Below are 27,264 nucleotides of genomic sequence, written 5' to 3'. Positions count from 1 at the left end.
ACCTTATGTGGCTCTAACGCTGCCTTAGAAATTTTAAATCCCACATAAAAAGGTAACTTCTCTTAGCAGAATTACTGAAACTCCAGCATCATATATTTAACAAGTACATTATGAATACTCTAAATAATTCCTTGTCACCACATTAGTATTTATTTATCAACTCAGTAGGAGTGGCTTCTTTTAAAATACTTAAATAATAGTTACTGCAGTTATCCCTGTTTTCATAAGGTGTTACTGAAAATGAAAAGCAAATGAAAAAGATTTTGTGTTGTTTGGCTATTCATTGTTTTTAGCAAAACCAAAGTCCTTAAAGATTGTACTAGTAATGCAGTATCTCTCATGATGAGAAGTCTAAAGAAGTTTTTTATTTTATCATGTCTGACCTAAAAATACTGAATCAAAAGCAACAATATTTTCTTAAAAAGATTTCTTATAAAACATTGCACTGAGAAATGGAGTACTTGGACAGAAATAAGTTTAAATTAAATTTCCACTTAGCACTCTAACCCATCTGAGAGTCAGTAGGTGGAAAGAAGGAAAAGCTAGGGATGTGATACCCGAAGTAATGACATTTAGGCAATAATGATTCCTTAGAACTGAGTTGTTTCATAAATAGTTTTCTGCATCAGGTTACCAATGCTACAGTGGTGATACAGAAGCAATGCAAGCATTTTTGTCAATACATGCAGAAGGTTAGATAACAGTGTCACTTTGTTTACACTGTCCCTTTACCACAGGTCTATTGCTTGTACCCAGAAAAATGCTTCAGAAAAATGCTTAGACTATTCCAGTACTGTCTAAAGCCCATGCAACACTGCCATGGATTTGGTTTCAGAGTACGAGGTTTTCCTGAAGTTATAAAGTTGTTGCAGTGATTTTAAGTGTTAGTATTAAACTTGCATTTCAGATAGAAGTGGGTCCTGTCTGTTATCAGTCAAAATACTTTCATGAAAATCCTGCTGCGTTATCAAGCTTGCTGCTTTTCTGTTAACTGTATTTTTTTTCCTTTTGAGTTCATATTACTTAGATGTACAGATATATTATGATAACAGTCACAAATTCTGATAACTGGATTATGAACTCCTGGGAAGGACAGGGGAGGAATGGTATTTATCTGCATATGCAAATACCACGGCTGAAAAGACAAGATGATCTATAACCAGTAATAAATTTATTGCACATGAATCTGACTGTATAGATCTTCAAAAGTTCATATTAGTTTAAAGACAGTGGGTTTTGCAAAAAAATTTCCTGTTTCCAAGGAGAAGGTATTACCCTGCCATGAATTCTACAAGTCCTGAGGAACTTCAGGCAATAGTAGTCTATTATTCAGCAGAACTTTTTGCCTATCTCTCTGTAAAATTGAAGACCATGACACTTCCAACCTGTTTTCCTGTGCTTGGAGCAGAAGCGATGGCAATTGTTTGGCTGAAGATGAAGTCTGGTGTTACCCTTGCTACACAGAGTCAGAAAACTGCGTTAATTGATGGAAAAATGTGAAGGGATCAAAGGAATGGCCATATTATTTTCCAACTGCATCAAATTGTTTTATTCCTGCTTAGATAAAATGTATATTTATTAAAGGCTAGATTTTTTTTTTTGGTCTTTTCTCTAAACCAAGCTTGACCCAAGATTACCTCATTAGTCTAGCAGAAATCTAAATTAAATCCAATCCTGTCCAATGTAATAATTTCCTTTTATGAAATCATGTTGGTGGAGTTCCAGAGAGATGCATGAGTTTAGTGTACATATGCTGCCTAGCCCTTGTTTAGTTAACATGAATGCTTATTTTTTGTGACTGATTATAACTGTTGGTTTTAGTGTTCTAAAAGCAAATGCTGTTTTACTGATAGATGAGCTAAATACATGACTTTCTTAACTAACAAACTAATTTTATACTTGATATGCCTTTATAATATAAAGTAAGAATGCTCTTTTTAAGTTTGTTTATACTTGCTATCTAGAAAAATTCTTAGAACTTCATTTACTCGGTCACTAGAGTTACATACAGATCCGGATGCATTGTGTGAGAAGGATCATTAGCATCCTATCGACGTGTTGTGCTACCTCATGAAGGCCCATGTCAGATTGTGAGTCTTTGTATGTGAGGTGTTGATAAGAACAGAAAAATGAGGTTGCATAGCGTGGAAAATGGGGGCTAATACAAAACAAAATGGGACAGGTGAGTATGACAACAGAAAGGAGCAAGAAAGCAAGCTGTCTGGTCAAATATTGTTCGTTGTTTAGCTGATACCTCAGTGAGAGGTACTTGAAAGATGGCAGCCTTCAAATTAGTACAGCAGCAGTGTAATTTTCTTAGATTTTGTGTGACAAATGTATTTGTACTGATGCAATCTGCTGTTTGAGACATTAGCAGCTATGCACGCCATTTAAATATAGTAATTGTCTTACCTTGCTACCAAAAGGTTCCCATGTGGCGCTCTGAGAATTTGGGGACATTAAACAAATAAGAGTTGTATAAATTTTTAAAAGTTGGCTTTTCTTTTTGGGATTCTTACTTGTTTTCTCACCTTTCCCAACAAAATTTTAAGTAACTGTGTACTCTAATTTTCAAATAAAACTTGAGGAAGACTTGAGACTCATTTTCCCTTTGGAGTTTAGCTCTGTTGTGAAATATATTTGGGTTGTGTTTGAGTATTTCCAGAAGAGCAATAGCTGTTACAAATTCTGCTCTACCTAATGGATTTCATTTTTTGGAAAAAGCTGAAAAGGAGTCAGGGGAGGAGAAATCCATCTCTCTTGTTTACGTTGTCTTCCAGAGTGCATACACACCGATGGAGTCCGGCCTAATAAAAGATTGTTGTAACAGGTAGTCTCTCATTATAAAGCAACAGGACTACTCAAATATGAATTTCCAGAACTGGGGTTTAGAATGGTGTAAGCTTTTTGTAAAGAATTTCTGAAGCTGAATGTGACTTTGCTTTTCTGAATGTCGTCAAAATACTCCAGCAGGGACTTTTTCTTGTAAAATGAATTCTTTGAAGATGGTGTCTGACTTTTCCAGCACAGGACAGTTATCAGTAGAATTTTCACCACTTCAGATCCCCTGCAGTTTTCCTTCCATTTCTGTAGGAATAACCAGTGCTACTGCTTTTGGATTTTGAGGCATGGCTAAACAAGTGGAGGGTGGCAGCCCCCTTTTTCTAATCACTTTCGGGTGCCCGGACAGCAGAGCTTGGTGAAGAGATAAGGGAACAGCTCTATTCCACCTTTGTGGTGTAAGATTTGTGATGAGGATGGTTTGGCTTTGTCTGTCCTGAGTACTGCTGGGGGTTCCAGGAGAGGCAGTGAGGAATGCATGCAATGGTACTTCCTTTTCCAAAAGCTTTTTAAAATTCTTTTTATATATCTAAGTATGTACATGTTATAGATACATATATCAGATCAATTTGTGTAAGGAAGATGTCAAGACTGAATTTCCAGTTCTCTTCCTGCCTCAGTGGTATTTTGTCTAAATATAGGTCTTCCTCAGGTAGAAGCAAACTCATACTTAATTTGTCACTCTGGCCTAGCCGGAAAAAAAAAAAGGGGAGGGGTGGGGAGAGATGTATTTTCGTTTGGAGCAAGCCGTGAATGTAGAAAAACCACATAACTGTTTTATCTAAATACTGCAACAGATTTACTTCCCTGCTGATCTGGCAAAATAATAGCACTTTCGACTTTAGAATATGATTGCCTATTTAATAAGTAGAGGGCAGCAAATGTCAGCTGCATCTGCTTGTCAGAAACTGAGGAGGTTGCTTGGACAACAATCTAAATTATTATTTAGATGTTTTGGTCCCCTAGTCAAGCCTGCTCTACTATACAGAAGCTTGCAAGGAGAGGTCAAGGTGTACTTAGGCTTCAGCCTGCAGGGCAAGTTTTCCCCCATCCTCTGTGTGCACATTGGTTTCTTGCTCCAAAATCAACCTGAACGAGGGCTTTAATTCCGCCGCTGAGCCAACATGTTAGCAAGCCCAGTTTGGCAGGCTGGGAGCGCCCGCGGCAGCACACAGCTGCCAGCTTTCATCTGCCCCCAGTTCCTCGGGGCGCTCGGCGTCACATGACGGGCCCGGGGGGGGGCTGGGGCGCACCTCCTAAATCTTCTGTTCCTCTGCCCACTCAGTCTGGGCGCTGCACATCGCCCCGGCAGCGGGCAGCTGGCGGGCAGCGATCAGCTGCGTGCCTCCTGCCGGCAGACCTTCCGCGCCGCCTTTGTGCGAGACCCCCCAGACAAAGGGCGGCCCGCGGGCCCCGCAGCGGCGGCGGGCGGGGCGGGGCGGGTGTCCGCGCGTCCTGGGCCTCGCAGCGGCAGGGCCTCGCTCGGCGCGCGGGCGGGTCGTAGAGCGCCGCGTTTCGCAAAATCCGCGATCTGCTTCCAGCCTGTTAGTGGAAGATGAAAGCGTTCAGGGGAGCGGAGTTAAAGCTGAAGTTGGAACCACAGTAGTAAAATCTTAAAAAGAGTACTTCAAAACTTCCTTGCCAGCACGTTTTTGAGAGAGTTGAAGTATGTGTATGCGGTATATCTCCAAGTAATTTATTACATACACCAGACGTTCGTTTTCACAGATCTCTTGAACGTTTTATTTAGCGGATTGTAAAATCAGATACAAACAATCTGATTCTGTAAATCTGCTTTGTAAAAGTATGCTGTAGTTTTCCTACGAGGTTCGTCAGCATCTCCTGCCTGTCTGCGCTGGGAGGTGACAATTCTATGTTTAGGTACTTCCATATGTATGTTATTTATTGTGGAGTAAACTGAACATTAGCTTTGTTGTCATTTTCAGGTAGTTTATTGTGGTAAGAGTTTTAAGGAGTATTTAATACAGTTAACAGCAGGGTAAAAAGTGTCACTTTTGACTTAGTAAATACTAAACATTTCTGGCTGTAGGTAGGTTACATGCATACTCTTCTACTAAACTACAAGCTAAAGGTGTCATTAAAAAATACCTTTGTGTCAGCCTGTGAAAGTCTTCCAATAGTTACATCATCTTAGTTGAGTAATGAGATACGGCTCAGCATACTCTGAAAAAGTAGTTCCCCTTTAGTAACAGTATTTTTTTAAGTAAATAAAATGTATTACTGCCATTCACAATGTAAACAGGATGATTCTTTTTCCCTCAATTATGTGTTTACTAAAGGTAGATATGATTTGCTCTAAAATGTAAACACTTGAAAGGTATTGCTGTATTTTTAACGTTATTAGGCAGTTGAGTAATAATTTGTAAGACTGTTGTTTTCGTTTAGTGTTGAAAATTGTGCTGAATTGGTGGTTAACTTCTAGTTTTCCATGGAAATGGTCAGAAAGGTATGAATAGGATTTTCTGGAGTGGGAAAGTGTGTTACATATTTGTGCTGACAAGTGTCTGTACGCTGAGGTGTTACAGCTTCCTTAAAACTGATATCTCAATATCTGTAGCATTGAAGCAAAGTGAATTGAGAAACAGTATGATGCAATTACAGTTTATAGGTTTATTGACTCTGCACAACCATATGAAAATCTAAATAAGCAATCTGAAGTACAGAGTAGGCTTCCTTACACTTCTGTGTCCTTTCCCTTCGCAACTAGTAAATCTATTCATATTCAGAACAGACATTTGTATTCTTAAAACAGAAATAACACCATGTAAATTTCTGAATATTTCTCTTAATCCTGTTTTTTGATGTACTGTCATGATTTTAAAGGGATTTTCACCCTGTGTGGCCAAAAGCCATATTCACATGTTAAGGTGCATGAAAATATATTAATTTAAAAAAAAAAAAAAAATTAAAAAAAGTTCTAGCCTGGAAGAAGTGCTTATATCTGGCAAACATGTCTGACAAGTCAAGTAGGCTTTAGGAAGGTGTCAAATACACAAAACAGGAAATTAGACTGAACATAAAAACTGAACTCGTGTTAGTTGTGTACAGGAAGACAGGAGAGAGGGAGAATGTTCACTTTACGAGAAACATAATAGAAGTGAGATTGGTAAGAACAGAGCACATTTTTATGAGAAATAGTGTAATTTTGTCTCTTTATTTTCTGAGTTTAAATTCTGGAAAAGCTTGATACATGTTTTTGTAAGGAGCCCTTAGTCTTAAGGCAGCCCAGCACTTAGAGGCTCTAATGGAGATCTCCCAGCTCTGGAGAAGTGAGATGGGCTCCTCAGTCTAGGGTACCTGGAGAATATATAGGGATATCTGCTGTGCCGTACTATGACAGGTAATAATTAAGAAGGTTATTGAATACACATTATTGCTTCACTGATATGCTGCTGCTTAATTAAGGAAACCACTTTCAGCTTCCTATTTTGAGTAATTCAGTATTCCACAAAATTGTTCTGTGTTTTAATAATGGCCTGTCATTAGCAGTTGCCACTTTTTCCTTCTGAAGCAATATGTTCAGGGAATCCATTGTTTACTAGGGTGTGTCAGAAAACATAAATATGGGATGATTTTTTTCCCCTCTAAGAGTAGAAATTGTTTGCATCATTTAGCTATTTTACCTTTCTAATGATCTAGGTGACCGCAAAATAGAGTGATAACAGGCCTCCAGCTTGCATGGAAATCATCCAAAGATCATGCAGCTACGCTAGCTAACCCTATAAACTTCTCTAATTTAGTCATCGGTTGAAAACTTGTGCCTTGTTTTGGGATGCAGAAGTTGATTAATGCTTTAGAGTATACTAGAGATGTCACTTCTCAGAGGAGAAGGGTAACTTGAGGTCATGAGACTGGCACAGTTTTCTGAGACCAGTTAATCCCAGTTTTGTCAAGGTTTAATCTCAGTAATTTACATAGAGATAAAATATACTTCACTATTGATCTAAACTTCATTTATTGCATGTAATCATGGTGCTCAGTAGAAGGTGCTGGGTTTCAGTAATACATGATAGCGTTCTGCTCTGTATTTTTTGATGTTTTAGTTATAGAGCAATTATAATGCATATTTAAGTATCTTGTACATTGTTATCTAAAATGCATATATTTCTTAAATTTGTCAACGGATGCTTCTGTGAACATCACAATATATGATGATTTCTATGACCTGCTCAGCTATACAAAAGAAAAAAAAAATCCTAACTGTGCATTTCATAAATATCCTCGGGTAATTTTAACTGAGGCATTAAAAATAATTCCTGAGTAAAAAAATGCTCATCTGTCCATCTATCTATGTGGAGAGATTATTTCTGATAAGTACTGAAATTTGAAAAACAACCCCCCTAAATCTGATGGAGAAGGAAATGTCTGCCTTAGCAGGCATGTCAACATTCGCATGAGAACATGTGGTAGACTATGTGGCAAATATGAGAATGATCTGACTGTTTTGTCTTGGGGACTTTTATTTTTGCCCTGTTTGCCTCTCAGTGCATTTTTGCTCCTGTCACTTTTAAAATGTGTTTTCCTCATATTTAAAATAATGGAAATTAAATTCTTCTTTGTCACACCATTGTAGCTCTGGAGCAACGCTATTGATATTAGTAGCAGTATTCAAAACAAACAGAATTTGTCCCTCTGGTCTTAGATACAATCTCATATCTCCTGTGGACAATTATGATTTATTGTTATCAGCTACACTTAACATTTCACTTAAATACAAAATAGTTTAGTAAATATATATGTAAAAAATAACCTGTGTTTATGTATACTGTTTATTTGAAAATGAACTGAAAATTTTGTGATTTTGCATTAGTTTCTGGTTTTGCATATTTAGCATATATTTCCAGTCTTCTCACTTTGATTGTGTTATTTGAGATGCAAAGAAGAATGTAAAGCATTTTAATGCACCAAATCTGTTTTCTCTTTGCAGTAGTTTCACATTTAATTACATCTGTCTTTGATAATAAATTGTGTGCCAGGGTTTGTAATATATTTTATAAAGCGAAGTCCTTTGGTGAGTTGGTTACTGAAACAATAAGCGTTTGTGACAGGTTGTTTGCTGAATACTTCCTCTGTGCATATGGCAGATCATAGTTCAGTTGTTAGCAGATTATCCGTTGTGCCTTGATGTTAAAAGAGGATACTTTTCAGCTGTGTTTAAAGCTGTTCTGCACTGTCCTGAGAATGGTTATGTTGGGTGGGATCTAAGAGAAGTTAGGGGAAGTTCACGTATACTAAGAATGGGAAAAAAATTAACACAGCAAATTGCTTGTAGTGATCTTGGCTTTCGGCTTATGATCTCTGATAATATTTATTGTGAATTTTTCCACTGAATTTAAAACTGCCTTGAAACAGTTAATCTGTTCTACAATAAAACATCATTAAATATTCTTCAAATTTATAGCCAAAAAAGAACCTTTAAAGGCATGTAGAGTCATTATTAATTAGGAGCCAGTATTTTGATCCTGTATTTTTAAAACTGGAGAGGTCAGAAAAGTGAGGGTTTTTTAGACGTCAGTATCTTGAACATCAGTTTTAGAAAGTAAGGAAATTTCACGCCATTAGAAAAGTCTGAAATATTTGTTTTCAAGACTGTGAGGAAGAGGAGCCTGTAATGAGGGGATAATCTGTAGTTTTTCTCATTTATAGTATGCCAAGGAATAGAGAGCAAAGAATAGAATGGAATTCTTCTGTGAAGAATTATGTTCTGCTGTTGGTGACACACATTTTAGACTTCTCATATGTTGAAGGATGGTTAAGATCTAAGTCAAAGGTTCAATTTACAATAAATTGAAAATTAATTAAGCCCCAATGTGTTGTTTTGGAGATGGGGAGAGTATTTTGGGGAAAAGCAGAATGAGGAGCGAAAGATTAAAAATCTTTTACTTGAAAAGACGAATGTAAGGTGTTATATTTTATATCATCTCATTTCCTTTTTAATGCAAATTTGATTCTTTGATTATTCACTTTTATTATTTATTTATTTATCCTCACACAAAAGTTAGGCATTATTACATACTGAGAATGTAGGCATTTTTATAATGCAGTAATAATAGCGCAACTATTGCACTCATTTCATGTATTGGTGAAAAAGGATTTCAAGAAAAAATAATTTTGAATAGAATTAATTAAGTTATTCCTAAAGTGCTAAGCTTAATGTAACTGCAGTTCTTTAAAGCAGAAAAATGAGAGAAAACAAATAATGCCCCTTAAGCAGATGCTTGTTCATGTAGGATAACTACTCTTTGATTTTGGAGAGGTGGTGTGACTTGCAGTTGGAAATCTTGATTTATTGTGTCGTTACTTATATCTGCAATAAATGTGGAATAAGCATAAAACATGAAAAGGAAAATTAGATATTACGCTAGTTCTCTTACTTTTTTTGTATTTTATTTACATGAAATATAATTTTTTTTTTTAATGGTATGTTGCTGTGCCTTTTGTTGACCATATCTGTACGCCAGGTCTGTCTGCTTGTTTCCATTGGCTTGTCATGTTCACTAATTAGGGAACTGCTGCATGATTCACCTTGTTAATTAGAGGGACTTGCACACAAAGGCCCTTCGGGCAGTGCGAAAGAAGAGCCTAGCACTAGTGCCCTGAGAAAGCTACAGCCTGTGAAGTAATTCTTCTCATCTACCTTCTATTTTTTATTTGAAATGAATAAATCATTGAGATTTTCCTTGTGGAGTGAGAATGCAAGAATTCACATCTTTGAAAGATGTAAATTATATGTGATCAATAGAAGGGGTTGACTACTGTATTGTACTTACAAGATTCCCTAATTTACTACTTGTCAGTGGATGAAAAATTGCTTGAAATATTTTGTCCCCACACTGTGGTATGTTGTTCCCTTGATCTGCAGGAGAAATGTGCAGTAGCGGTTTTGCTATAGCTAAACCTAAAATAGAAAAGATGTAGATTATTTAAATTTTGAGCTTGTTTTGCATCCCCAGTGGAACTTCCATTTTGCAAGTGAACCCCCAGCACTACCCCCACAACTTTTAAGGAGGAGGAAAAGGTGGGCGTCTGGCTATTTTTGTTCTCGATATTGCTCTGCCTCGAATTTCACTTTTGAAAAGAGTAGCATACTCACTATATTGTGTATTCTTTAGTTGAATATAGTTTCAGAATAAATTAAAATTGTTTTTTTCATGTCACTTAGACTTGATCAAACCACTATCCAGACTGCAAAAAAGGATATTGCGTTAAAAGCGCACAAGCGGTCTCTACACTACACATTTCCCATCTGTTTATGACACTTCAGAAATTAACTTCAGTGCCATTTTCTCTAACTATTTGATTAAAATTACTTATTACAGCCAAATGATTTTTAGTGGATTGCCACATTTGCCTCATTTCCTCAAATGAGGCTGCCAGTTTCAAGATGCAAATTTCCCGTAAGAATGCTAGAGGACTGGTATCAAAATCTGGACATTTTCTTTTGGAATAATCTAATTAATAAAGCCTCTTACCAGAATTTCTGACTAGTATTTTAAATGCGCTTAAAATTTCTGCTATTCTGAAGTTTTGTGGCAGTGGCATATAGGCAGAGAAATTTTACTAAAAAATAGAAATATTTATTTTGAAAAAATGGGGAAAATTCTTCAGGCTGACTTGAGATTTTATGGTATACTGTTGCTCTTCACTTCCACAAAGCTGAGATCTTCCTATGTACCTCAGCCTTCAACTGACCATTCATATACTAACCAAGAACATATTTTCCCTGTGTTTTTGGTACAGTTCTAATGTACTGGTTCGTAATTGTTTCAGATTTCAACTGTATGCTGGAGATGGAACAGAAATAGAAGTAACAAAAGGCTATGCTATGCTACTGAAACTCATCATGCATGGAGAAGGTCGGGCAGATAAAACTCAATTGGAGTGTCAGTACTAACATGAAGTTGTAGTGGCCATGGAGAGTTTTCACTATCTGAGTAGCTGTTGTGTTACTCGGATACAATGAAAGATTCTTTAAAGGGTATTTCCAAAAATGTTTATTTCAGGGATACTTCACCATCTGAAAAATAGAGCAGTTGATTCTTGTTCTAGTACAACCTTTAACACTTTGTTACAGTGGACAGCATAGCCTCTGGGAGTTACTGCATGCACTCCGGCTGCAGGCACGGTGAACTGATAGAAGGCTTGGTTGTGAGGTTCATCTGACCCTTGTATTTTCCAGCGCATGATTTTAAAAAAGCAAAGCGTATTTCCTCACTTCTCTTAGTTGAGTTGGTTCCCATTATCCCAGTGTTTCTATCAGACTTCCCTAACTAAAGCCACAGCTCAACAGATTTGCTGCTTTTTGTGACTCTAGTCTGTAACTGTAGACATGACCATTGTTCATACAGGTTTTCACTGTATTTTATATTCCCTAATCTTCATTAAAGCATCAGTTTTGGAGCCCTCACATAGTGTCTTACTTCAGGGGGAAAGGAGAACATCCTAGAAATCTTGGGAGGATAGTAACCCCCCACTTAGACTAACAAAGGGCCTGGGAGAAGATTTTAGCCAGTCTTTCTCACCAATGCCCCAGGCGTGAGGATAGTCTTCAGTTGCTTGCACCTGAATTCAGGAGCCTGAGTAAGCCATCAAGCTTTTTGACTGGTATTCTTACCAGTCATATTTATACTGCACAAATATGTCTTGTTTCCTTTGAAGAACGGTTTGAGGATATTTGTAATTGTCCATGGTTGCATTGCTCTGAAATAAAATTAGGACTGATAACAAAAAATAAAATAACAGATCTTAGGGAAGTTTTTTCAGAACTTGTTCTGATCTTACTACAAGTAAGTTACTGGCATCTGAAAAAGCTGCCAGCTGTAGTAATGCTGATCCTCCAGTTATCTGTGCCTCAGAAACGCTTTGCTCAAATGATCTGTATTTGACTCGGCAAATCTACTAAACCTCATTATGGGTCCTATATCAAGGCTTGAAATAGGGGCATCTCCAGCTTAGTATAGAAGAGCCTCGAACTGGTGCTACTGGAGATAAGTTGTTTGAGGAATAATATAACCAAAACCAGACAAAATTTGCTGGAGCTCCAAAAACAGATTTTGAGGAATGAAGAAATGTAATTATTAAGGTTACTGGAAGGACAAAAACCCCATTGTTGTAGAACTCTTTCAGAGGCATTTGAGGGATATCTTTCTGAAAAAGTATTTATTATACCTTATATTACTGTAGCTAGGATTATGTAGCTTAAGGAGATGGTTGGATGGCTGCAGAAATAAATGGTTTTAAGTTAAACTAAAATAGTGCATTGTGTTTGGAAAACCAAAAAGGCAACCAACCAGGAATATACAGAATTAACAAAAAGAAGTTCATAGATACCTATAAAGAGCATCAGTTGATTAAAGGGACTAGCGGGACAAGAACTTCAAACCATTTGGGGAATAGAATAGTACTAGAGACAAAGTATGTTTAAAAATTACAAGACTTTTTCAAATCAGTCTCAAAATTCTTCATGCTTTTGTTTTTTTGTAAGCTTTGTGTAAGATTTTAAGGAGACTTCAAGAAAATTAAACCTACGAGCATAAATATATATATGAATTAGTTCAGACAGTATGTAGTCTTGAGTAGTAAGGAGATAAAATTGTAATTTTACTGATAATTATTTTTAAAATTACATTTAACTAGGTAATGTATGTGACTTGAGAAAATCACAAGGCTTTTTTCAGGGAGAAATAAAAATGAAAGGCAGGATGCACCTGTCATTCTCTGCATCAGAAGTTTGATGTATGTTGTGTTGAAAGTAATAGGGCAAGTGTTAATGGAACATTTGAGTAAACCTCTAAAACATAGTGAAATTAGATGTAATAAACACAAATGTCTGTTGTAGGAAAGATACTTGGTCAAAAGTACCCTAGTTAAGGTTCCAGAACTGTATTCAGATGCTCATTATTTTGAGAAACATTCTTCTTGGGGGCTGAAATGTTCCCAGCTTAATATTTGCCCAGGGTGATTTTTTTCAAACACTATTCTATAATTTTCAACTGTTGTTAAAAGTGTGTGAGGAAATAAAAAAAAAAAGGGGGGGGGGGGAGAAACCCAACACGCACACCTTTTTCAGTAATGTAAAATCTTGATCTACTTCAAATAGATGTACAGCCATTGCAAGCGATGACTGGAACTCTTAGGGAGTTGTGGTAGAACACTTGTGGAGAAGTAGCATCCAGCTTTGTACTGAAGAAAATTAGGTATAATTTGGGAGAGCTGTGAATGTTTAAAAGTCTCACAGAATGTGTTCAGAGTATGATTTGCAATTACACATGTAAAACTTCTTGGTATTGCATTATCGTGGTGCCACTTCTAAACTTTAGCAACTTTAGACCAGTTTATTACCAGCCGGTGTGCTATTGCTGTAGGAGTTCTGCTGAGGAGTATCCATTAGAGACTTCAGTAATGCAAAAGAGAGGTGGGAGCATAGCATGGGCACTCTGCAGACGTTCTCTGTTCTTCGAGACTCTCTCTGAGTTCACTGATGTACCGATCCTTCTTGATCATTGTCCTGGACTTGTTGAGGTTACTGCCAGCATTTTTAATGAGTTTCATTTTTTAATTGCACCTTCTGTTGTGGACAACTTAGGACATGTGTAATGGTTCCACATTTCAGGCTCTTCTCAGCAAAAAAGGTGTTTTTTCCAGGGGGTGTAATCACTGTCTGAGACTGATAGATATATGTTGCAGAACCATCAATTAAGACAAGCTTTTCCCAACATATGACCCTGCTATCAGGAATTAAACCATCCATCGCAAACAGAATTAGGAGGGATCTCCATTGATGCCTATTGGCTAGAAATCAATAATTGAATCATTGTTTATATGATCTTGTGTTCATCAAACATTTCTGCCATTTAGTGCTCTTCGTTGCCAATTTCCTGTTTGGTGTTCATTCCTGGCTGTCTTCATTCCTGATTGCTGTTTACAGTCTGTCGATATTTATAGCTTCTGTTGTGCTGTTAGCCTCTTCTCTGTCCTCTTTTCTTCTTCTTAGGTGGGATTTCTGAACTGTGTTGGGAATTGTAAGTAGCCAAAAATCTAGTTCTTTGTGGGCTGAGTTGGCTCTGTGACTACAGAAACTTTCTTTTACAACTCAGCTTCTATTCCCTTATCGAATCCTATATTGACAGTATTTAAACATACTTGACTACTTCCTCAAGTTCGTTCTTCTTCTTTATCTTCACAATTGTCTCTGTCACCAGGTTATTTTCCTTCCAGGCCAAAAAACATCCCTGATTTTGCCTGTAGGTAAAGAAACTCCTCCTTGACCTTTCTCTCATGTGATGCCACTCCCTCTTCTCCCTTTTTCTTTTGAAGGTATTTATATGTAGACTTGAATTGTTAAAGAGTTCCAGTCGTCCTTTTACTTTTTGATCATATTGGAGGAAATTTCTCTTTAGTGCAGTCCTTAGCAGCTACAGCTCAGGCCCATATTTCATCTACATCTCTGCTTTAAACAAAGCTAATTTAAATTTGCTTAGGTTTTGCCCTCCATTTGGAGCACACATTGCCTTCCTTTCAAGATGCTTTTTGCTCATGGTTTTGAACAACTCCTGTCTTTTTGATGAGTAGTGCAGTGCCTCATTTGCTGTTTGGCATTCCCTTTTCCTGTGGATTCAGGTAAAGCAGGCGAGATTCACTGCAATGTTTGCATAGCTGACATGAACAGACTTTTTTTGCTCACTGAAGAGGAAGAATCCTCTGTTGACAGTACAGATTACAGCCACTGCTAGGCCATTTAATTTTCTGGGTTGGGGAAGGTGTTTGACTTTAGATCTTTAGGTGTTCATACCAAGTATCCAGCATTTGTTTTACAGTTGTCTTTTCAGACCAGATTCATACCTTGAATAAAGCCATAGAATTTATTCTTCTAGCCATAACTTCCTTAAATTTACTCTTGGCTTAGTTGATCTTGTACAAAAGCAGAAAATAAGCTTCACTGTTCTCTGTGGTTATTATAATACCAGTTAGAGTAGTGGATGGGGGATTTATTTCTTAAAGAAATCTTGAAAATGAAACCATACTCATTTGTGAAACAGGTAGTTTCTTCCAGTTGTGTGGACTGCCACAACTGCCAGTGGAAGCAGAAATATAAGAAGAAAAAAAATTTACTGAGCATATATTCACACCATATAGTTATTTATTAGTATCTCTGTGACTGTCCCCACAACGGCTTGTAGTACAGAAAAGGCTGAAAGTGAAAAAGGCTTAAAGTAAATGCTTGTTTTCTGTTGCAAAATTATTTACAAAGCATGACATGAATAAGTGCATTCATGGTTTTTGGAAATTACTAAATCTAGTTTTTAAGATCTAATGTTCATACCTCAGATAGACAGACGGCTGTCTTCCTTGTGACATATGGCTTGTGGCACTTCCTTCTGAAATACCTATGTGTATCATAACAAATAATGATCTAAGGAAAACAAATTAAAATTTTAGAACCTCTGTTGTTAACTTTAATAAAATAGTGAAGTAGTGTCCTTTTTGTAGTTTTAATGTTATGCCAACATCACAAAGAAGAAAATTTCATTGTGTGAAATAATATTTGGGCTTAGTTCTTATATTGTACTTTTCATGAAAGGTATTTCTTTAACTTAAAGTTGTCATTAAGTAATGAAATACCCCTCAGTAAGTAAATGGCATGCTAAAAATAAATTTGGATTAGATGAGGAGCAAGAAACAGCATCTCATTTGTAAGCATTTTTCTTGTATAATATATTAGAATATTTGCGTGTGTTTTAGATAAATATTTTGACTTTCAAAAAAGTTAATTGTTGATTAGTGTGGTTCCGAATGAAACATTGCTTCCTTCCCAGAGGGCAGAAATTTTAATATGCTATTGATAAATATATCATATTATTTGTGATGAAGGCAAGATAAAGAATGATATTGCATCAGCAGTGCAATATGAAAATGAGAGTGTGAATGAATGCAGCTATTAAATGGTTGCATCTTGTTGGTTGATGTAGTGAGTTAGATTAATTTCTGCTAAATCCTGTTAATTAACAGGAGATTTATTTATTTTATCAGGATGTGTAGATATTAACAGGTGCTTCATTTGTTTAAATATCCAGAAATTATTAACTGGCTTAGAAGATAAACTATATTGTAATAACAGGCTGCTTTGTTACTTTAAAATATAATTGATCATGCCAAGTAAGAAGCTTAAGTAGCTTTAGTTTCACAAGTACCTTTTGGAACATTGAAGACAGCTACATTTAATTAATGTTATTCTTAGCTCTAAGAATTCAGAGGGTGATTACTTTGGAATTATGTACGCAAAACTAGTTGCAAAGTCATTTCTACTTGACATAGAGAATATGGTTCCGGAGTATACTGGGAAGAAGAGCCTCCACTGGTCAGGGCCGTGCATTTGGTATCTGGTGCTACAAGAGGTACATCTTAAAAGTTATCTCTGTTGACACCAAGGCAGAGTAATTAAATCTACATTAATTACACAACTCCCACAAAACTGTTTGGCTATTCCTAAACTTCTTGCAAGATACCTGCAATAACCATATCAGGTTTTATGACTATTAAAAATAGCTTATGTCTCCGTGGCATTAATTTTGAAAAGCTCCTCTTGAATCAGACATTAGCAGCCACATTGCATGTGTAAAGGTCTATATGAAAGGTATAGTGTCCCATTCTTTTGAACTGAAGCCAAGACACTGCTGTTTTTTTTTTTTAAGCAAAGATTACGAGTGGGGATAATATTTTTGATGAAGAGTCAGGTGATGCGTAGGAAAGAGACTAATACAGGTAGTCTGATGTAGGGTATGAAGAAACGGGAGATGGAAAGAAGAGAAAGTTGGAATGGGGGTATGAAGAAGCAAACAATGGTGGTTAGTCTGATCTGAGATGATAAATAACATCCAGGAATCTTGTCAAATGTCTTGCTAATAAGTATTCATAAACTACAAAGGTGTTTTATTTTAAGCAAATTGATAGTTAATAGAAAACGTGCAAAGATGTTCCCTTCAGCCAGCTGGAGTACACTAACTACTGCAAGATGAAGGCCTCTGTTGGTAATCAGTATCAGGATCATAATTCTTTTGATTAGTTTTAAATGTAATTTTATGATCCTTTGCCTTCAGATGAGCTTTGGAAAAAAAAATCACCGGTAAGAATTAATTTTTAAAAGATTTATGAGAATTTGTGTACTATAGTATCTATCAAGTATTTCAACACTTTAGCCCTTATTTTATAAAGCATCAGGACACTGTGATCTTACTGATGATGCATGTATGTTTGATGTATTTGATATTTTTTGATGAACATTCATTAAGGTTTACCTAAGAAGGTTGTTCTTTGGTATTGTAGTATATCAAGGTGGGTACTGTAAAACCAGTATCAGAAACTGTATTGTGTTTTTGTCTGGAGTTTTTGGACTGGGCAGCATATTCCTTATTTGTATTAAAGTAGTGTCTATTAGTCCCACCAGGGCTAGATTATAAGTAAGGCTCGTAGTAGAGGAGGATGATGTTTGGAGAGCTTATAGCCTAAATAGACAAGCTGGGTGAAGCGAAGTGAGAGGCACAGGGAAGTGAAGGGAAAGGTCTTGCCGGTATTCACCCAATGTCAATAAAACAGAGCCCAGCTCCTTGGGCTCCGTCTGCTGAGCTGGGTTTCCTATCATGTGCTAAATTATATGTATTTGAAAATCTTGTGCATTTGTTTGGACAATCAGTGCTAGGCTAAAAGATTTGTCAAAAATTAGTATGTGAAAATCAAGAACTATCTTTAGCTCTTCTCACTGAATAAAAAAGAAAGGACAAAGAATCTGAGAAATAAATAAGCTAAATCCCTTCTGCAGACTCTTAAATCTGTTCCATCTTTTCTTGTTAAAACAGCACTGGACACTACAGATTTTGAAGTGACAGCAGGATTTGTCCCACTATGTGGAGTTTAGAGAAACAGCATGCTTTGCTTTATAATTTGCACGTACAAAATTAAAAAAATACTAAATTATAGTTCTTAGAGCAACTTTTCAGAGAGACTATGTGCTTGTAATTACATGTTGAAACAATCACTGTATCTTGCAGTACAGGTAGTATGAAGAGCCAAGTAAGTATTAGCTTATTGTTGGTTTGAAAATGGTGACTTTGGATAAGATACTCATATAATAACCTTTGCATGATACCAGTTATCTATCAGAGTATATTTCTGACCTGCACCTCCCAGGAAGCGAATGCTTACTCCAATGCAAAATTTCTTATTCTGTGAAGCCATCCACTTTATAACTTCGTCTGAGATCACTCTAAGCCAGTTGGCCCTCGCTTAAATATTCATCAGACTTCTGATAATTGTGATAACCCTTATAGGCTGGCAAGCATGGCAAATTAGCAAAAAGATGATTGATCTTTTTTTATATGCAGTTTTATCTTCAACCTTTCCTGGATATATGTTATACTATAGTAATAATTTCTTCTCTGAGGTATTTGCCAGTATCTGGATTTGCACATCTATTTACAGTTGCCTTGAAGCCTCATAATTACAATACAGCTGAAATGTCCATTTTCTTTCCCTGACTACAAATAGGGATCAATTGAATTTTAAATGACTGCTTACGGGCTAGCTTCCGATCATGACCTTTGTAAATGATTAGAGCTCACTACTGTTGCTATCTACCTTGAAAGGGTAAGCGGGCAGGTCTGTCTAACTGGCATTTAATCTGGAAGAGAGCCAAAGATATTTGAGCTAAAAACCTAATATGAGTTGGCAAAGAGAAGTATGTATAGACCTTTGCACTATTATTTAGCTATTTTTCTACATTTCTTTTTTGTATTTAGGAAATTCTTTTGTACTGTAGATAAATGAGTTGTGTATTTGTAGATAATGTTGTATTGAAGTTATAATAGTAACTGAAGTTCTGAAATACATGGCATAAAAATGTGAAAAATGGGGTTTCAAACTTTGAATGTATTGAATTTGCTTTTCCTGAAGAATGTGAAAACATGTTGCGTTGCTAAATGAATAAACCTGAAAAATGCACTAAACAGGATGCATGAAGCGGACCTGCTTTTTCTAGGCAGAGCTGAATGGAGAAAAGATACCATACGCTGGTACTCTTTTGATTAAACCTCCTTTCCTTTTAATGTTGGCAGAGAGAGTTCAGGCCCTGCTTGTATATGCAGCTCACTTGTGAGTAATGGCTGAGACACTTCTATCTACACTTGTCAGTTTGGTTTTATTTTAATGAAGAGTTGTGCCTGTATCGTACAATGTTTTTATTGCCGCTACTGAATTTCTAGAGGTAGTGTTCTGTGCGTTTTTGTTGAAGTGGGAACAAGTACAACATCAATGGAAGTAAAAACCAAACCCTTCCTCTCAATTTATTGAAGGATTTTGCAAACCAAAAGTTTTGAAATTAGTAAGAGTGATTGCTAGTTATGAATGCTTTTATCCAATTAAAATCATATGCTGCATTACTTAATCAATTATTCTTTTGTAGTATTGATAATCAGACAATTTATTAAAGTAGTATTGTTCATGGGACTATGTCCTATTGTTAACTCTCTAAAAGGATTATACAGTTTATGATGAATATGCAATCTTACCTCTTCATCATGTGGTGGCTAGAGTATTTTCTCTATTTTCAGTAGCATGCTACATTGGTACATAATGCAGCTGGCAGGTTGTTTTCCTAGCCTTGAACTAGTCAAATGTGTTGTTAGCTAAATTCTAATCCCCAAAAGTAGTGGTAAATTCACTTTGTAGGGTTTTTGTGTCAGCATTAACTTCTCCTGACATTTAGATAGAGGCATTTTATTAATTTAGATATGATTTTTTTTTTAAGGAGATATCAAGTATATTTGAAATATTCAAAGTAAATCTGAGACGAAGGAAAATGTTTGAGGTGTTTTTCTGAGGATTTGAATTGGTATTTGCACTCTTCATATCAGTCTTAAACTGGAGGTATGTAGTTAATACATAGTACCTACTGGCTAAGGCGGTTTTCAAGGATAAGGATGGAGTGTTCAAAAACAGATGAGCTGTCTGGGAGCAGAAATCCTGTGGAAAGCCAAGAGGACTTCTATGTCTCCATTATTAGCCTACTGCAAGGCTGCATGCCTGAGCTGCTAAAATGGTATTTCTCAAAACAGTAAAGTACTGGTAGGGTTTGCTCATGTGTGACTTTTACCTCATGCTTGCAAGTCTGAGAATAAGTTTTTGAAATGACACAGAATAAAAACTAACAAGAGGGTTTTTTTCTCCCTTTAATAGATGCAGCAACAAGAACTTGCACAAATGAGGCAGAGGGATGCCAATCTAACTGCATTGGCAGCTATTGGTCCCCGGAAGAAACGGAAGCTTGATTCACCTGGACTGCTTACCATAGGAGGAGAGGTATATGTCTATACACAGAACAAGAGAAATTATTATTTCAAAACCTAGTAGAAATAACTAGAGATGCAACATGCCGATATTTTCAGTGAACTGTGTAAATTGGAAGAAGTGGTACAAATTACTAAATTAGAAGGTCTGTGAGTCCAGCTTATCTTGCCACAGTTAAAATTACCTCTTCTCTTAGTTATATTTCAAGTGTTAACTTTCAACAGATGATTAAAGAGGTTTTAAAAAAGAAGTTAAACGTGAAGTATAGGTCTCTGCCTTAAACTGTTCACGGCTTTTATACTGGTTTTGTCCTCTGCATAATCCAAAGGAAAACAGAAAAAAAAAGTAGAGCATGAAGAAATATCCAGAAAAACATAACTGTACTCTCGCTTACAGTTTGGACCAAGAGCTTGTAGTAATACCAGTAAGTGTGGTTTTGTGACAAATATGTGTCAAAACTTTTTACAGAATGGCTGGTTGTCCCCCACAGCTGCAAAGATGAGTTTGTAATCATGCTAAATTGTATCTAATTTTAATAAGAATACTGTGTTCTAGAAGCCGAATCAGATTCGTTAGGATGATTCTCCTGTTATCTGAAATGGAGAAGTAGCTATACTAAACAATGGAATGCAAAATAATCAAAAGCGTGATATATATTAACCAAGGTGGAGAATTAGGGTAACATGGCTGCATTATCTTGGATAACTCCATAAGAGTACTGCGTTGTTTAGTTCATAGTTGTGCTGCTTTTGTTTCTCCTAAAGGTGCCTACACAATAAGAGTCAAAGTAATTCTCCCTATTATATGTCTGTTCTGATGAAAATGCAAATATTTTGTTTTGAATAACTGACTAACAGTTTTGGCTCAGACATTTGACTGTCTAAATGCCAGGCATTTCCAAAGGCCTTTTTGTTTCCCATTTTGGATAGCTTTTATCTGACTTCTCTCTCTTTTCGTGTGCTAAGATTAGTGCTAACGAATTAGCTGAGCTAGGAATAGAAGTGGATCTTGTTTATATTCTAAAGGTGACTTATGACTTTAGATATGTAGGATGTGCTCCCATTTTCTGGTCAGATTAATTTCAGACTGAGGGAGCTTCCTGGGTTTTGTGTTGTTCTATTACATTCCCTTTCTTTCAGTCTCCCTACTTGTCTTACATTCAGTAAGGAATTCTATTCTCTTCTGTATGTACCTGTAATAAACCCTGCAGCAACAGGCCAAAAGAAGCTTTCATTAGAAGCTCAAATGGATAGCTTTGGCTTTCACACAAGATTAGTTTAAAAATAATTTGAACCTTCTAATAATACATGGATCCCATCAGATTTTAACGAATGTACGTTCCCCACTTGTCTTTACATGACCGAAGGAATATATTCTCCTAAATATCAGGTTTTAATTTTTATTGTCTATTGCCCCTTTTAAAAAAGGTGATCCTTCATTAAGCTTTTATAGTTTGATGAACCAAACTGTGGTCACCTTCAGTGAAACATTTTATTCAGAGCTATATGCCTGAATGGGTTATGGTGAACACCTTGCTTCTCTCTGTAGAAGCTCCTTACTCTTCTGGTACAGTGCTTCAAGGAAAGATAAAGGTCTGTGGCAAGTTCCAAAGGCTTCTGGAGATTTTTGCTTCCTTTTGTTGCTCCTCTAGCCCAAATTTTGATGAACTTCCATGCTACTCAATTGACAAATGATCCTTGAAGTTTTTGCCGATACATGGATTTCCTGGAGTCATGAATTGTGTGGCTCTTCTGCCAGTTCAGACTGAATTGCTCCCATCCCTCTCCTCCTAGCTTCTAACCATCCTGGCCAACTCACGTTGGTGCATGGCTGCAAGCTGATTTCGAGGACTTGGATACTGTGTCTGGATTATTCAATGTCTTTTCTGGGGCTAGGATGTAAAGTGTTGTAGAAGCTGTGTCATACAAGTTGGCTGCTAGAAACTCCCTCTTTCTGGTGTTCTTCTGAGCTACTTACTAGGGCTGCTATGCAGCAATAAACTCTTCAAAAATGTTTTGCTCTAGAAAGGTACTGGTAATGTGCATTGTTTGTCTAAGACTATCTGATTTCTCTTCTTTGGATTTCTGGAGATTATAAACAACACAGAAAACTGTAAGACTATGTCCTGTCTTAAAGACATCCCCTTAGCCCAATTCCACCTTCAGATGTCTGACTTCCATTATGGTCTATGACCTTCTGATTTCTCTAAGCAATTTCTAAGCTGCTTAAGTCCTTGCTGCTGATAATCTCTGTTTGCAAAGTCTGACTTGGCAAGAGCTTTCTTGGCTTGCCCTTTTTTTTGTCAAAACATCCAGTTTTTTTCATTGAAGTTGCTGGTCTCCTCAGTCTTTTTTTCACATATACATCTGGTTTCGTTGCAGCTGGGGCACTGCATGTTTGCTTATCCAAAGAGATACCATTTACAAATCATCCCACCCCTTCATGTTACATTTTTTCCTTTTCTGAACTAACTCTTGTTTGATATTTTACTTAGTTGCATTGTCCATTTTTTTTCAATGAGAAGTGTTGGATTTCAGTCCAACTTCTTGGTTTAACAGAAATAACTAGCTCACAATTTCTCTTTGGAAATTGGATCTTTTTAATAATACCCTTTTGATTTGAGCAGGAGGTCAATTTATGGAGTAGTGATGGTTATTTTGCTTAAGACAAAAAGTTGATGGAAAAGCTTGGCATTTCTGTGATCAAGTACTGTTTATTGTACACAGCGAAACAGCTCTTATACAGCTTTTATAAATGTGAAAAAGCTTGTGCTCGTAATTGCAAATATTTTTCCACCAGCGCTTTGTTCAAGAGTGTTTTCTTTAAACTTGTTCTCTGTCTCACATTGCCAGGGCTCATTTGGAATTCTTTGCTTGTTTTCAAGCCATAGCTAAATAGACTTTTTTTTTTTCGGATGGTAGTATTAGCTTAAATTGTCGAGGCCAGGCCCATCATTTGCCTCTTCTGTACTAGTATAGCTGAGTTTTTTGATTAATTTTACTTGGGGAGATGGAAAATTAGGAGTTTTGGAGTGTCGTTATTTTTATACCATATATGCTCTTTGGTTTGATTCTCCATGCAGCCATATATAAAATTCCTTTCCAAAAAATGGGGGAAAATATTTTATAGAAAAGTGGATGAGCAAGGGCTAGACATCCTCAAATAACACTGCCACCAAACCTGTAACTAGTTTCAGACTGATTACACAGTAGCCTGAGCTAATCTGACTGTGATCTCTATCCCAATCCCTAGTAGTGTATTCCTGCCTCTTCCCTGTCATTGGCTCTGGCTCTTGTACCCTGTGCTAACCCATTTCCATTTGATAAATTGGCAGAAAACTAACCTAACAACAATAAAAAGTGAATAGTTTCTGCTTAGCTTGCTACAGTAGTTTGGCCTAGAGCCCAGTGAGCACTGGAAAAGGAACTTATAAGGCAGAGACAGCAAACTTGAGATCACCTGCTCTTCTTTTGCTTTCTTTTTAGTACCTTTCTTGTCTTCTCGTATTTTAGATAATCTGCTAGAAACACAGCTTCCTCTGTAGCAGCCAGCAGCTCATCAGTAATTCAGCCTGCTTATTATTATAATGTGGTTTAGATCAAGAGTGAAAGAGAAGGGGTGAAGAGAAATGAGATATCTTTGGAAGAATTCAGCTTCTCTGCCTTGCAGAGTTGAAAATACTGCATTTGCAGAGTTTTACAGGTTTTCAAAATTTATTTAATGATACTAGACAAAATTATTGGAAAATATCTTTAAATGTTACTGCTTTTTGGAATTTAATGCATAATTATCAAGTTAGGTATCTAACAATCCTGAACCATATTACACATTTAGCAGCAGTACTGCCTAATTCTTATTTGCTGTGGGGGTCCTGTTAATGCTTTAGTTGGTACGCACTACTGGATGGCAAAGGTAGGGCAGTGGATGATATGGAAAGGGAAAGAAGGGAAGACAGCAACCACTTAAGCTCTTTACTTAATATCTTTAAACACCTCTAATGTCAGATTAAAAAAAAAATTTTTTTTGAGTTGCTTTTGTTTACCTTATGGATTTTGAATCTATTAATTTCACATATTCAAGCTCTTTTCTTGAATTGTAAGGCTTTTAAGAATTAGGGTTAAAAATTGGTTTTATTTATCAAACAGATATTTTCATGTAATTGTAAGAGTAAAAGCTTTAATAAAAGCATTAACCATTACAAGACTAGGTCAGATAACTTTCCGAGTTAAATATTTGAGTAGTACTAAGGTGGCATGAATGCAGAATTTGCATATTTCAGTCCCTTGTTTTTTACTATGGAATTAAAGTGTAGAGGTTAAATGCACGTATTATTCTGTATTTAAGAGTAATAACAATTAAATAATTTGGCTTTTCATCAAGACCTATGGCTAGTATCCCAAAATACATAAATACAGAGTATATGTTTGAAATATCTGAGGGTATAATTTGTTTAAATATCAAGTGAAAGCCCTCTCCTGGTACTTGCTGGCACAGATGGTTTTTGAATACTGAGCTTCCAAAGGCAGCTTCAGGGCTAGTTCAGTGAATCACCGCTTATTGAAGACAGTCATTTTAGAGATAAGAAAAAAACCCTCTTTCTCACATAGTGGAAGAGCAGTCATCTCAAGAATATTCACCAAACTATCCCAAACACCATCTTCCAAAATTTGCAGGATGACATGTTGGGCCAGTGCTCAAGGGAGATCTGATACTCTGTGTCTTTTCTCATCCAGTATATTCCAGCCATTCAAGAAAAATAATGTTCTTGCAGACCTGGAAAGTCCCAAAAAACCTGCAGTTAAAACAGTGATGTTTTGTGTAGAGAAAAGCTAATTACTAAAGCAATTGTGAAATATATTTTGGGTACGAGGCACCACTTTTTTTAATTAAATTAATCTTTTAGATGGTATAATTTGAGCATTTTAAAGCTGTTTTCATGCTAAGGTTTTGTATTAAACATGATTAAGATTCTGGTTTGGAAATCTGTGTTATACCAGAGCCTTCCAAATGCAGACAGAGAAAAGTCATTTAATATTCCTATCGAGTCAACATACTGCTAGTAATTCCTAAGTGGAAATGTAAGGATGAATTGATGGTTATTTGGGATGCACTTGGGTACTGTGACGTAGTTGTAAAAAAGTACTTTTGACTGCAGTCTCTTTAGTTACCCAGGACCAAACGTGATTAATTTGCTAGCATTCTCACTTTGTGCTTGGGTTATCCATAGACTTTTCAGCAACCCCTGCAATTATTCCTCAAATCAGTCGTTGGTATTTTAACAATATTAAGAAGAAATCAAGATACTAGGTAATTTTGGAATGGGTCAAACATGATAAAAAAAGTATGACAGAGCCATTGCTTGGAAAACCTGGCTTTGTTTCCTTCCTTTCTTGCCCTTTTAAACAAAAAGAGATGTATAGAGTGTCTTGCAGAAGTCTTTGTTACAGAAGGGTTGTGCATTGGGTTCTCTCCAAAGTGTCTGCTCAACGAATATCATGCAGATTTAGAAGTTCATGAATCAGCCAACATAACTGTGAGGCATAACTGCTTCTGACAGATCTGAAAGAATTAGAACCAATGAATAGTCTTTTATTTGGGGAAAAACACCAGTCAGTGGGATTGCCATGCTCTGAGCAAATCTTTAGGCTATTCCCTCACCTTTTTGGAGCTAAAGTAATTTTACGGCATCCACTTTCAAAGATCCTTGGAATGACTTGTTCTACAACTCAAGTCTCAGCTTGGTCTTCATAATGTATAGTTGGCTCTTGATAAATAACTTTTTTGTTTTAAGTGGTCAAGATATGTTTAGAAAGCACTGGAATCTAAAGATCCTTTACACTTGTTAAGCTTGAGTTATATGGAAGCAGATACAATAGACCGGAACACCTTTTGCAAGTGTTTATGGTCCAAGAAGTTACAGCTTGCTTTTTGTGCTTTTAAACCTGTAGTCTAACAGCAGAACAGGAGGAATTTTTATGATTTATTATGTCATTGCCTTTTCAAGCACTCTTTGCTCCATGTATCACTGACATGATAGAATGCAGTGGAGATCTCAGACCTGTTTTGGTGTAGGACGTCACTGCTGCTGACAGTTATGATTTCGTTTGAGGTATTCCAGAACTAGCAGTTAAATATATGGGTTTGAATTTTCGGGGAGAGAGAATAAAGTTAAGGAGTCTGTCCGTATTTTTTTTTTTTTTTTTTTTTTGGAAATCCATGCATAATATTTTATGAATCTTTGAAAATCTGAAGTTTAACTTCAGCTTCTCTGCCTTGTTTTACTTCCTGTTTTCAAAAGTCAAATAAATATTAAAATAATTCACAAGAAATGTGTTAGTATCTATTTGAAAATCAGTCTTTTGAAAGACTATGTAGATGTTTTACTAATTAATAGTTGCACCTGTTTTTCTCAAATAGATGAGATTTCAATTTAAAAATAAATTCCCCCAATGATGAATTTCCATTTAAAAAAAAATAATTTCAAACTGTGTTTTAGCCCATGGTGAACACGTTCTGTTTTTTTAGAATCCTGGGTTTATTTTGTGAAACAAGATTTGTAAACATTACTTTAATGCATTTTACAGACTTAGCAGTAAAAAGTAGGAAGGCATTAAAGATGATGGATAATGCCATATTTACATTGGTAATCACCAATTAATCAATAATTCTAATCTGTAGCGAATGTACAGAAATGTATTTCTGTGCCTGTTGCAAACAGGCAGGAATACAGACAGTGAGTCAGGAGGCAGTAGAACAATTTTGCTTGCATCTCAGTTGACAGGAGGAAAAAGCCAGGTGGCAATGCAAGAAAATAGAAAGTTGCTCTGTGCCAGCAAAAACATTCTTTTTTACTAGTAGAACGGGTTTGCATACTGTGTGTATTCCTTTGATCTAGGTAACACAAAATATTCTGACAGAGGTTCAATGATATTAATTTTTCCTTATTGGCCAAGACAAATTTGATTTTTACTTCATTTGGAGATGGAAATGGTAGTTTATCCCACCTGACTGCATGATGTTGATCCAGCACACAGAAGGAGACCATTAGAGCATTTCCTTCTCTGC

General features: G+C 36.3%; 1 protein-coding gene across 2 annotated transcripts in view; it reads left to right on the top strand.

Moving 5' to 3' along the window:
• The window catches only part of LOC147415015 (transcription initiation factor TFIID subunit 4-like), a 145,217-nt gene that overhangs the window by 80,954 nt on the left and 36,999 nt on the right, over window positions 1–27,264 (top strand). For both annotated transcript variants that reach the window (XM_086469153.1, XM_086469152.1), the window contains one exon: window positions 20,089–20,211. In XM_086469153.1, coding sequence (XP_086325279.1) covers window positions 20,089–20,211 — 123 coding nt within the window. The remainder of the gene's footprint in view (window positions 1–20,088; window positions 20,212–27,264) is intronic.

The sequence above is a fragment of the Leptosomus discolor genome, chromosome 8 (assembly GCF_034619465.1).
Source record: "Leptosomus discolor isolate bLepDis1 chromosome 8, bLepDis1.hap2, whole genome shotgun sequence".
Taxonomy (NCBI): Eukaryota; Metazoa; Chordata; class Aves; order Leptosomiformes; family Leptosomidae; genus Leptosomus; species Leptosomus discolor.
Note: the sequence above shows the minus strand (reverse complement) of the source record. Positions and strands in the feature narration are given on the sequence as shown.